This window comes from Antennarius striatus, chromosome 9 (assembly GCF_040054535.1).
Source record: "Antennarius striatus isolate MH-2024 chromosome 9, ASM4005453v1, whole genome shotgun sequence".
In the NCBI taxonomy this organism is placed as follows: Eukaryota; Metazoa; Chordata; class Actinopteri; order Lophiiformes; family Antennariidae; genus Antennarius; species Antennarius striatus.
This window is the reverse complement of record NC_090784.1, coordinates 5276007-5288082: the sequence shown is the minus strand read 5'-3', so window position 1 is coordinate 5288082 and position 12076 is coordinate 5276007. Positions and strand designations below refer to the sequence as shown.

The 12076-nt window shown below is 39.6% G+C and overlaps 1 protein-coding gene across 1 annotated transcript in view; it reads left to right on the top strand.

Moving 5' to 3' along the window:
- Nucleotides 1-12076, top strand: part of LOC137601255 (clathrin coat assembly protein AP180-like) — a 41988-nt gene that overhangs the window by 17941 nt on the left and 11971 nt on the right. The window contains exons 3-15 of the mRNA XM_068323356.1: nucleotides 473-548; nucleotides 2146-2248; nucleotides 2679-2772; nucleotides 3120-3231; nucleotides 3699-3805; nucleotides 3886-3927; nucleotides 6501-6562; nucleotides 7023-7035; nucleotides 7224-7396; nucleotides 7488-7582; nucleotides 8387-8401; nucleotides 8620-8808; nucleotides 10516-10593. Coding sequence (XP_068179457.1) covers nucleotides 473-548; nucleotides 2146-2248; nucleotides 2679-2772; nucleotides 3120-3231; nucleotides 3699-3805; nucleotides 3886-3927; nucleotides 6501-6562; nucleotides 7023-7035; nucleotides 7224-7396; nucleotides 7488-7582; nucleotides 8387-8401; nucleotides 8620-8808; nucleotides 10516-10593 — 1159 coding nt within the window. The remainder of the gene's footprint in view (nucleotides 1-472; nucleotides 549-2145; nucleotides 2249-2678; nucleotides 2773-3119; nucleotides 3232-3698; nucleotides 3806-3885; nucleotides 3928-6500; nucleotides 6563-7022; nucleotides 7036-7223; nucleotides 7397-7487; nucleotides 7583-8386; nucleotides 8402-8619; nucleotides 8809-10515; nucleotides 10594-12076) is intronic.

Below are 12076 nucleotides of genomic sequence, written 5' to 3'. Positions count from 1 at the left end.
AAAGGCAGCAGCCAAAGACGAGTACAGAAACACACCTCTGATATTTGTTCCTCTTCGCCTCAGAGATTTTCTCAGGTTTGGGCTCGTGTGCTGAAGGTGCTAAACATCAACCGAGATTCCTTTTATTATCATTTCAGATGGAGACATCTGTTTGGAAATTAGCATAAAGATAACAAGTCATGACTGCTGGGATATGAGGAGTTTAATTATTTAGTTAATTTTATTTTGGTTGAGGGCAGTAACTCAGGTTATAGAAAATGGTGTATTATCCTTACAAAGTTAGGAGCACCAAATTGTTTCCCTTCATTGGATCTATGGGCAGAACACCATATTTTGTGCTGTAACACCAGGAAGGGAACTAAAATGGAATTAAACATCTGCGTGTGTGTGTGTGTGTGTGTGTGTGTGTGTGTGTGTGTGTGTGTGTGTGTGTGTGTGTGTGTGTGTGTGTGTGTTTTGTCCCTTTGTGCAGAGATTCCTGCAGTTCCTGGCATCTAGAAACACCTTGTTCAACCTCAGCAACTTCCTGGACAAAACTGGCTCCCATGGTGGGTTGTGTTTCTTCCCTTTCTATAATTTTCCAGGCAGATTCAACCATATACTCTCTTTTTTTTTTTTAATCGGTCCTTTCAGCTATATATTTTTGCCTTTTAAGAAAACTAAGAAGGCTTATTTTAGCGGTTACGTTAGGTGCAGCATCAGAATAAGACCACATGTTACAACCCACAAAACCATTCCTCTATCTGTGCTTCAGCTTTTCAACCCCTTCTTCCCTCAATTAAACCCATCTCCATGGACATTAATGCAATCTCCAATGGTGATAAGCACTGGGAACTGCCTGTTCTGGACATTAAACCAACTAGGGTGATATAATATGTGCTGGGGTTATAAAAGCAGCACACTTTTATAAGACTAAAACCAATAACTCAGTGTCAGATCACATATAACACATCTAAGCATCATAATGATGGGAATCAAACCTTAACTGTCTGTTAAATACGAATCTATTCCAAGGTGTTATGCTTAGCTTAGCACAAAGACTGGAAGCAGACAGATGGTCTGATGCAGCTGGTTACGATTTTGTAGTTTATTTTCACATGTTTTGTTTTTTGATGACTTAAGGTCCATCGATCCACAGGGTCTTACAGGGGGTGGAATATATTATTGGGGTTCCTAAATAAATTACACTTCACGGTGAACATACAAAAAAAATTAGTCATGAAATGGATTTGACAAATGTTTCTTTTGTTAAATATTAAACTTTGGAGATCAGAGGAAGAAGAAAGAATCTGTGAATTTGAATTAGATTGAAATTGGAGTATAATAAAAACTCATCCTCATGTATCAGGACCAGAGACTCTGGATCTGTGAGTGACCGTTGGGTCCTGATGGATGTGGTCTAGTGTAGGTTTATTATGGATTATTTATTTTTTGTGTCTCGGTTTGTCTGTGCTTTATATATTTATATATAATATACAGTTATGTCTCTTTATATATATATATATATATATATATATATATATATATATATACATGTATATATATATATGTATATGTATAATTCCATGAGACATGAGCTATTTAAATGACACAGAAATAGAATAATCATCAGTTTAAACCTATTTGTAGGTGAACTTTTCCTCTTGAAAGACCCAGACTAGCCGCTGCCTTCTCCTACTCAGTTAATTAGCTCTTTGCATAGCTTCATGATCAACATTCAGATAAGACAGTGTTGTCAATGTCCTCATTTAATCTCATCATTAAAATGATAACTCTGTTTCCTAAAATGTTAAACTCCTCTTTCAATCATTATGACTTTTCTACTAATTCCATTATTAGTGTTTTACTTTGGCAAGACAGCTCCATTCATTTATCATCATTTTTAGATACAAGACAAGTTAAAATTTTTAATGAGGCATAGACTGAATTAAAATGGAGACATTAAGAAAATGGAAAAAAAAGACATTTAGAGCATTAAGGGTGGTTAAAATTAAGACAGTAGAATACAGAAAATTAGAAAATTAGACAAATAAATTTAAATGTAAATAAAAGTAGAGCGTAAAAGTGATGCCTGACGGGAGGTTGTAAACCTTTTCCTGATACACTGGCTTGACGTTGGAGGCTGTGTGTGTTTGTCTTCCTCAGGCTACGACATGTCCACCTTCATCAGACGCTACAGCCGCTACTTGAATGAGAAGGCCTTCGCTTACAGACAGATGGCTTTCGACTTTGTCCGAGTCAAGAAAGGGTATTGTTTCACAGGACACTGCACCACTGACTATTCCAGAATTATTATTTATTTTCCACCTTATGAAACTGTTTTCTTAGTTTATATAGAAAAACAGCAAGCGTCCATCTAAATTCCCCTCCACGGCCGTCAGAATAACTCACATCCCGGGGGGTCGCACTCATGCGTGGGACAAACTCAATGACCTCCTGCCTCATGTCGGCTTCACTGAGTAAAAAGTTGAATAAAGAGTGGGTTTGCACTGCTCAGAGTGGACATCTTTATTCTGCAGACATACAAGAGGTCCCTGTGGATGCAAAAACCTGCATTTAAAAACAAATGTGCAGACAATCGAATGAGCAGGTGTTTGACAGTGTGTGGGTTTGAGTCTCGCTGTCTGAGAGCTCCTGCTGTTGAATTCTCACATTTTCCTTTTCTTCCTCCGTGTCAGAGCCGAGGGGGTGATGAGGACCATGACGGTGGAGAAGTTGTTGAAAGGAATGCCCACCTTGCAGAGCCAGATTGACGCACTGCTGGATTTTGATGTGAGTGACACAGGCTAATAGGGTGCAAAGTCACTCTGTAAGGTTATTCATTTGATACTGGTTAAACCACAGGGGCAGCTGGATTTATCAATGTGTTGTGTTGTATTTAGATTAGATTGGGGTTGAATTAAATAATATCTAGAGCCAAAACTGAACTTCAGCGGTGTGGGTTTCAACCATGTATTCCTCAGTGTGCATTACATGAGGATGCATTTCATTAACAGACCTTTTTTTTAATTTATTTTTTAAAATGCTGCTAATAAATCTGTCATTTGAAGCCATTTTGTGTAAAAACTGCTTGTCTCCAAAGTCCGAACTACTCTGTTTGCTTGTATTTGTGTTGGTAGGTTCATGCCAAGGACCTGAACAATGGAGTGATAAACGCTTGCTTTCTTCTACTCTTCAAAGACCTAATCAAGCTATATGCCTGCTACAATGACGGAATCATTAACCTGCTAGGTAGAGAGTCACTCCATCTTTATACTTGATCAATATATACACACATAATGCGCTCTCAGAGGGTGTGGGTGTTATGTGATCTTACATGTTTTAATGTTGTATGCAGGTACTTTATAGGCAATTTGTGTTTTTGAAGATGGATGTTTTGAGCTTTGCTGTGCCGAGTGGTTCATTTGCAGAGACTCTAATTTAGCACCAAAACATGGTTCAACTGCAAATAATCTGAGAACAGGTTTTGTAAAGAAATGGGGGAGCTCCTCTGTGAAACAGTTACATCTGTAAAATGAAAAATATTTGCATGTTTCTGTATTTAGAGCATTGTATTTAGGGATATTTAAATTATATTTAAAGGCCTTTAATATTATTACGACCAAATTTTCGGCAAAAATCAAGAGAGGTATGACTTGTATTTTGTGTATACTTCATACGTATGTAGAGATTCACATTTCACGATCTCTGTTGTTCAGAAAAGTTTTTCCAGATGAAGAGGAGCCAGTGTAAAGATGGGCTGGAGATCTACAAGAGATTCCTGACGCGAATGACTCGGGTTTCAGAATTCTTCAAAATAGCAGAGGTATCCTGGAGAACACAGAGCTGACTGAAGGCAGCTAAATGTCGTACTGCTGTGTAACTTGTTCCATTTCAATTTTACAGCAAGTGGGAATAGACAAAAACGACATACCTGAACTCACTCAGGTAAGAGTTACTGAGGCTCCTCCTCACCTAAAAATATCACCTGTAAATTCCTGTCAATATGTTCTTGTTGAATCTGCTGAGTTTTCCAAACCTGTGTACTAAAACTATACCAGGGTTGTGTTTCTACCTGTTTTCCTACCACATTTTTTCACGCTACTGTGTTCTTCATCATTTAAACACATTGTGATGATAATCAACCATTCGTTTAGTCTCAACATAATGTGTAATGTTCTCCTCTGGCTCTTTGGTCATTGATGGCCCCTAGCCCATTTCTTCATCCACTTGAAGAGATGCAGGTCAATCATTCAGGATGAGCATTTGAAAAATGAGCACAGCACAAAGGGAGGTCAGCAAACTCTGAATTGTCAGAATTGAAGCAAACTGCTGTGCCAGACATTTCTCTGCTGTATGGCACAGCAGCACACAGCAGAGAAATGTTAGTCAGTGCTGTGAAGCTGAATGATGTGTCCCGAAGAGCTGACTGGATAATTAGTGATGAATGGAGCACAGCTTCTGATCAGGAAGTTGTTTTCTGCTGCAAGACTTTATGTCGGACATAGATTTAGGTCAAAACTGTATGAATGTACAGCGGAGTGTCATCAGCATATTGTGCTAACTTTGTGGGATTGCTGTATGGATGACCTGTTTGACAAAACACTGAAATACTGTCATAGTCATGTCTATACCGGATTAAACATGCTGTAGTACATGACAGTTGTATGAAGTGGAGATGGTTGATAAGGTTACGATTTGTCGCAAAGCGTTGCTGAGATTCAAGATTAGTTTGACTCAAGTCCGGCTTGTGTTATGATGGTAATCCAGATTTGTGGCTAATATGTGAGCATTGCATGACAAATCAGGAGAAAAAAAAAACTGAGAGTGACTCTCTGAAGATGAAAACATAAATAATGTTATAATATCCCACTTTTTAAATCTGCACCCAAACTAAATGATAAAATGAAGTGTTTGTTGTGTGTTTCAGTCATTGTGAGCTAACCTAGCTGCTCACTAGCAGTAGGTTTTTATTTAAAGCGCAGAGCTGTTCTGTGGATCTTTAATGTTGTTGATCTTCAGTTACTCTGTGCAGAAAGGTAAAGAAGCATTTTTTCAAAAAAATCAGAAAACGTGTGTTTTATTATTCACGGAATTATTTCAATCCTGAATTCGACTCAGCTTTGCTTCTAAGGTGTTCTGTTTCTCTTCTACATTGGTCGCTCCTTCAGCAAACGAGCAGGATAACGTCATTAATCTCAACACACCGTCCTGCATAGTGAACCCTGGAGGCTGTGACTCCAGCGCTTTGATTCTGTATGGCTGGTAAAAATTGATTAATCTGACCAGGAGTGTAAATCTGTCCCCTAATCCCCCAGACTATGAAGCATTAATCTCATTCTCAGCTATCAGTTCATCTGCCAGCGTCAGCACGTGTGGTTACATCATCATGTACACTTGTGTGCTATTTTTAGAGCGATGACTAGCTGCAGGAAACTCCCTGTGAGTACTGGCAGTCGTACGTGGTCGTATTCTAACCACACACCTGGAGGATGGTTGGGTCACGTCCACATGAGGGCCTGCAGCGGCGTTTACACCGGCCCCTCAGACAGCTGACGCGGATAGATGTCCAAGTATTTCACTAATAGATTTGTTATATCAACCGTTTGTCCAGAGAACAACCATCTTTTCTTTCTTGGTAATGAGGAGAGACCTTTGTAAGTCTCTGGATGATGAATGATCCTCCCGTCTTTGTCATTGTGTAGAAAATAAATTATCATCCCCTTTGCCTTGCTGAGCTCCCAAATTATAAGGAATAATGTAGTGAATTAAATTACATATTATATATTAATAATAGACAGCTTTAAATGGAAAGTGCCTGGAAATTAAGCAGGGAATTATTGGTGTAATAAGCATGCTGGATATTGTGCTATCCTTTGTCTGCTTGTTGGGAGGTGATCCCTTTAAGCCGGGTCGGACATGCAGGTTTGAGTCGCACTGGACTGGAAAATGATTGTCTCAAAAAGCATCGGTATTAAACCTTTTGAACTGTTTCTTATCCCTCTTTGTTTTTTTTGCGTCATCCCCATCAGTGCTTCCATTCCCTTAATTCAAACAAATCAATGTGACAGAATCAAGATGTGCCAATAATGGCATTAATAAATAAGTTAATAGGAATAATAAGGAGCTGACAAAAAAGGTCTGCCTGATCAAAACATATCGTAGGCCTGAGACACCATTCAGTCATTGATAAGTGGGAAATATAAACTGATCAGTCCTCTGCAGGCTTTGTCAGAGGGTTTATTTGTGTTTTCCGTGAAAGCAGCCACATGAATACATTTAGTCATGTAATACAAAACAGGTCTTTCCCCCCCCCCTCCTGTGCATGATTTCACTGGAGGGGACAATTTGATTTTAAAACTTTTCATTTCTCCACATGCATATTTTAGAGCAGGTGAAAACAATTTAGTGTAATTTTTTATTTATTTTTTCTGTGTGATTCACTGCACTTAATGTTGGTGTATAATCTGTGCCATCAGCCTGTTTCTACCACATCCCCACCTCTCTTTATTACTCGACAGGCCCCAGAGAGCCTCTTGGAGTCCCTGGAGACGCACCTCAACACACTGGAGGGGAAGAAGCCGTAAGTAGATGAACACTCCTGTTTCATTTGAATTGCAGCTTCAGTATTTATTCGGAGATGAATCTTTCTCATCTCTACTTTTCTAACATGACATTTTCTGTCTTAACTTGACTCAGAGAGGATAAGTAAGTATTGTCTTTCAGTGATATTACCATACCATTTACCCACTAAATAAACTTGCGGTATTTCTATAGAAAATACATCTGAACAAACAACTGACATTTCCTGCATTTGTGCTTCACTATTCTGTTCAAGATGTAATTCTACAGAAAGCAGTTTATTTTCCTATAATAAATACGCTACATTGCTAGTGTATTCACATTTACTAAATGGATTGAGCTGCTGCCTGCCTAAAAACACTGTAGTGATACTTTATCCGTCACTTCACCCCCCTTCACATTTGTTGCAGCGTGTGCATCATAAAGCTCTTATAACTCATTTGCTATTATCATTTTTGCAGGTCACCAACTAAGGTAAGCTACCTTTAATGATAATCACAGTGTCGTGGTATGGCCTGTGTCAGACTGTAGCTGCTTGGCTTTTACCTTTAACCTCTGACATTTCTTATTGGACACGGGTGAATACATGTGTTAGAAAGCTGTTGGATCATGTCGGCCTTACGTAACCGTGTTGGTCACCATGTGAACTTCCTCTCCAGCAGGAGGCCACAGCCAACAACAGCTCGCCGGCTGCCGCCACCGCTGCACCGCCCAAGCCTGCGCCTCCTTCTGTTGCTGCTGTGCCCCCTGCTCGCCCCGGGCCACCGGCTAAACCTCCTCCACCCATTAAAACCCCCACTGCACCAGCCCCCGCTACTGCCCCTGCAAACAACAAGTATGAATCACTCAGTGTTTGAATATTAATGTTATATCAGTGTTGGACGCCCTATTAGACACCGGCTCTCCCTGTCTTTCTTCGGCTTTAGTGCTCTTGATGACGGCTTTTTGTTGGATCTAGACCCCATGTCCTCCTCGTCAGCAGGGGGTGCTGCAGCAGCTTCTTCAGTGAAAGGCTGGGGAGGTGAGCACATTCTGCTTTCTCTCTGCATTAATGACTAGAATGACACTTACCAGGTCATCTCCACCAATGCCCAGCAGTCTGCTTGAACTGGACCAGCCTTAACAAAGATCAAAAACACAGATCCGTGTCCATAATTTTCAGTACAGGTAGCCCATAAAGAAAACAGATGAAAATGATCTTTAAGCTATCTCTGGTCTGTGTAACACATTTGTTGTGAAAGGTTCCTGTTAAATGAATTAAAATAAATCTAGGTGCACACATGCCATACTACCCTGAAAATATGCCTCATTTTGCTCATCAATTTCCTGTAGAATCGGGCAAAGATCGCTCTCCCAATGTAAAAGAAGTAGAAAAACACAGACCCACCCCATCGCAGCAAGACTGAATTGATTGTATTCTGGTCTAAGACCCATCTTCGGTTTCTTGGCAATCTTCTCTCTCATCCTCCTTTTCTACTTTGTGTAAGGATTTCTGAGCCAGAATTAATCAATAGAAACCAACTGCTGCTCAGTAGAGAGTAGAGAAAAAAGAACATTATGTCATGGTTTGGAAAACTGTGACCAGCAATTTCAAATTTATGATTTGAAACAAGTCAAGTGTTTTTAATTACTCCCTTCAGGAGGATAAATAGTAATATAGTAAGGCCAGAGCCCAAGTGCAGTCTGAAGGCCTGAATCACATTAAGAAGCTTTTAGCTGTGCTTTATCTTTGATTTGTGTTCATGCATGTTCTCTATAACTTTGTCTATATGACATCATACCCCTTCTGCTCATGCTGTCATTCATTTTCTCTCTTTATCTGCAGATCTCCTGGCAGAGGGTAGGGATGACACGACACACCAAGTCGTGCTGAAGTTGATTATTTCTTTTCTTTTTTTCAACCTATTTTGTCAATTCATTCTCAAACACTTTCTTCTGAGCCTGTTATAAATTTCCAGCTCTGACATTGCTTTATTTCTACCATTTCCCTCTTTCTACTTCTCTCTTATGGGATTGGACTGGGTGGCTTCATTTGAATTATGGGGTTTATCCTCATAGCAACTCCGGCTGCCACAGCTGAAGCCTCCAAAGCTGAGGGAGAGTCTGCAGCTCCAGAAGCTGCAGCCGCTGCGGCCCCCGTTGTGGCCCCGCCAAGGGCCACCGCTCCCCCCATCCCTCCAGCCCCAACCTCACTGCCCGTCTCAGCTCCTGCCGCCACCTCAGCCACAGATATTGACCTCTTTGGAGGTCAGTGTAATTCAGGGATCAGATATAGACCAGGACCCAGAGCGCTGCAGCCGGCCTGCATGTCTGCACACAGCCCACCTTTATTTGCTCATTTATTGATAGGTTTGCATTAGAATCAAATCAGACGAGGATTTAATAAACACTCCCTACATTTGCATCAAATAAAATTCTGTAGGTATATCATGTGTGAATCATTTAGGATCAGATAAAAATACCTGCATCTTCATCCAACATGAAATCATCGTGGAAACCTCCTGCTACATTAAATGTAATGTCTTGAGATACACAATATCGCCAAAGGTATTCGCTGATATGGTTGCATAAATTTCACAGCTGGTCTTATTGCACGGGTGTCATCCGATCCACTGAGCTTCTGAGAGCGAACCGTTCTTTCACAAATGTTTGTACAAGTAGTCTGAATGTCAAGTGATTTTACACACGCGTGACCATGGAAGTGACTGGAACCTGAATTTAATGATATGTATAGCTGAACGAATTCTATTGCGATTCCGTGTATCAGTGAGCAGATGGCAGCAGTCGACTCAGTAGTCAGATTTATTTAAAAAATCTGAGGTACCCTTACTGCTGTAATGAAGGTCTTAAAGGGTCTTCTCACCATCTGGATGATGACCTATTTGTTCTACAACATGATTTTAATTCTTTGCGAAGTTCTGACACTTTTTTTTAAACAAAAGCCGCACAGCGCATTATTTTTTAAGAACATTTTAAATATTAAAGAAAGAAATATCATCTTGCGCTGATATTAAATACTTTATAAAGCAATTGAAAGTTGTTGAAAAACAGCTTAATATTTGTTTTTATAAAGCTATAAATGTGTTCAAATTATTAAGAATACATTTTTATGTATCATATATTTTATATATTGCTTTGCACATCAAAAATGCTCACATTCTTGTATCGTGCACACTAACACACTAACATAACGTCACCTTTCACACACACTCAGAGTGTGTCGCTTTTTATCTGTGGCACAACCCAAAAAACAACTTAAGCCAGTGTAGCGGATGTCTTGCATTTGTCTGAGCTTCTTCAAAGCTGCACCGCTGGAACAAAACACTAATGAGTTTTGACCTAAATGTTTGAATCATTAAGGGTTTTGTTCTAATCCTGTGCACCTCAGTAAAGTCACTGCATTCTAATTAATCTGGTTTTTTCATTCTCATTTGGGGATTTGTTGCTGTTTAGTTGGGTTTTTTTTGCTCATCAACCTTACTGAATTTTCAGAAATAGACAGTTAATTTTAAGGGTTTATATGTTTTCATTTTACTTCGCCCCTAATGCTGGAGAGGTTTCTGCTCATATAGACCAATTGTTTCTCTTGGTTTACGATACTTTGCCCCGTCCATCCCTGAAATCTTCCCTCTTGTCACAGAGTAAAAGTAACTTGTGACAACTCCTCATTCCACGAGCCTGCACAGGTAGCGCGTCATTGAATGCAGCATTATGCAGCCCTTCAAAACTCCTCCTGTAACCGATGCTACAATCTGTGATTGGCTGCTCTGATCGGGCTGCATATTTCTTGTATTCTCTGCTTTTTCCCTGATGCTGACCTCTCATTTTTGTTTCCTGTCCACTCCATCTGTTTGCTCATCTTTTGTTCATTATGTCCATGTGTCTGTTGCCGTATCGGCCCCGATGTTATGTTCTGTGTTTCCGTTTCGACTGTTTTCGTCTGCAATACCATAGATGCATTTGCACCTTCCCCAGGAGATGGACCTGCTGCTGTGGCTGCAGGCCCCGCCGCTGATGCATTTAGTGGATCTGGTGGGTGCAATAGGTTTTCTTTTGTGTGTGTGTGCGTGTGTGTGTGTGTACGTGTGTGTACGTGTGTGAAAGTGTCACTTTTATTATGTCAAAGCTGCTTGTGCTTCCATAGGAGACAGTAGAACAAACATGTCCCCTGGGCCTACTGTCTCACACCATCCAGTGCTAACACTCCAGTCATGGACCCTCTTCTCCCTCATCTTGATCTTCCTAATTTTCACCAATAACAGTAAAAAGCAGAAGCCATTAACTGTACGATTCAAAAATTAATCTTTTTTGCTACGCTAACTATCCATGAATCATTTTTATTCTGATTTAATAATCCATTTAATCTTTCTCTTTAGCTTTTGCACGTTCAGCTATTAAAAAAAATTAAAAGTATTTTCGCATCTAGATTGTGTGTAACATGCTAAGCAGAATGAAAATGTTTTCGACAATGTCGTTATTGTGTGTATGCGATGACATCGTGCATCCATCAGTAGACAAAACACACAAAAAGAAAATGTTTCCCGTTGGTCCATTTATCCTCTCAGTGACAGCAGTATGACCCTGGAACAAAATCTTATTTCCCACTCCATGAACTAGCAGGCTGAATAAAGATGGTGAAAACTGCACATCAGCATTCATTTTAGTAATTATAAGCATGATTCTTGCTAAATTTAGCTTAGCCTAAAGTGTAAAGAATTGGCTGCTATTAGTGCAGTCTAGGACAGTACAAAATTGTAGTGCATGATTAATCGATAGAATACACCAAGAGAAGATTTGAAATCCATATTTTTATTGGCAAAGTGTGCTTTATAAATGAAATTCAAAAGAAAAAAAAGGTCAAGCACATCAGCAAACCAATTAGGCCAGGTGCATTTCTCAAAAATGCAATATAAATAGTTAAATAAAATAAATACAATTCAAAAATAAAATAAGGCTGAGTCTCAAATAGGCACATAAGCAGACTGTCAATCAAAATGAACACTAAAGCTGACTCAATACAGCAATTCAAAATGAACAGTATAACATGTCTCTAAATAAGGCAACATCAGTAGTAAGATGCCAACAGGCTTTTCCTTTAAAAGGGTAAAAGGGAAAATTCTCTTTTACCAAAGTTACAAATCACTGCGTTTTTGTTGATGGTTTTGTTCTTTTTATAAATAAACTTTCCGCCCAAAGGTCCAAGTGGGCTTGCCTCGCTCTCCTGTGTCGCGTCCATCTCTGTCGTCAGTCACTCTGCTTTTGACTAGTGGCGCAGGTAGGAAGTGACGTCACTGCAGCCTACGGGTCCCTCAATGGGCCAAATTTAAAATGCTTGCGCATTGACTTGCCACTCATGATTAATTGCGTTAATTTCATAGCGCGTTAATTTGCATATTAAAAAAGCTCTAAAATAAGCTATTTATTGAAGGTGTGCCTATAGTCCAGTGCGCCTTATAGTGCAGAACATACTGTATATTTTTGTTAAATACTTTTAGTATTATAGTTTTAGAATAGA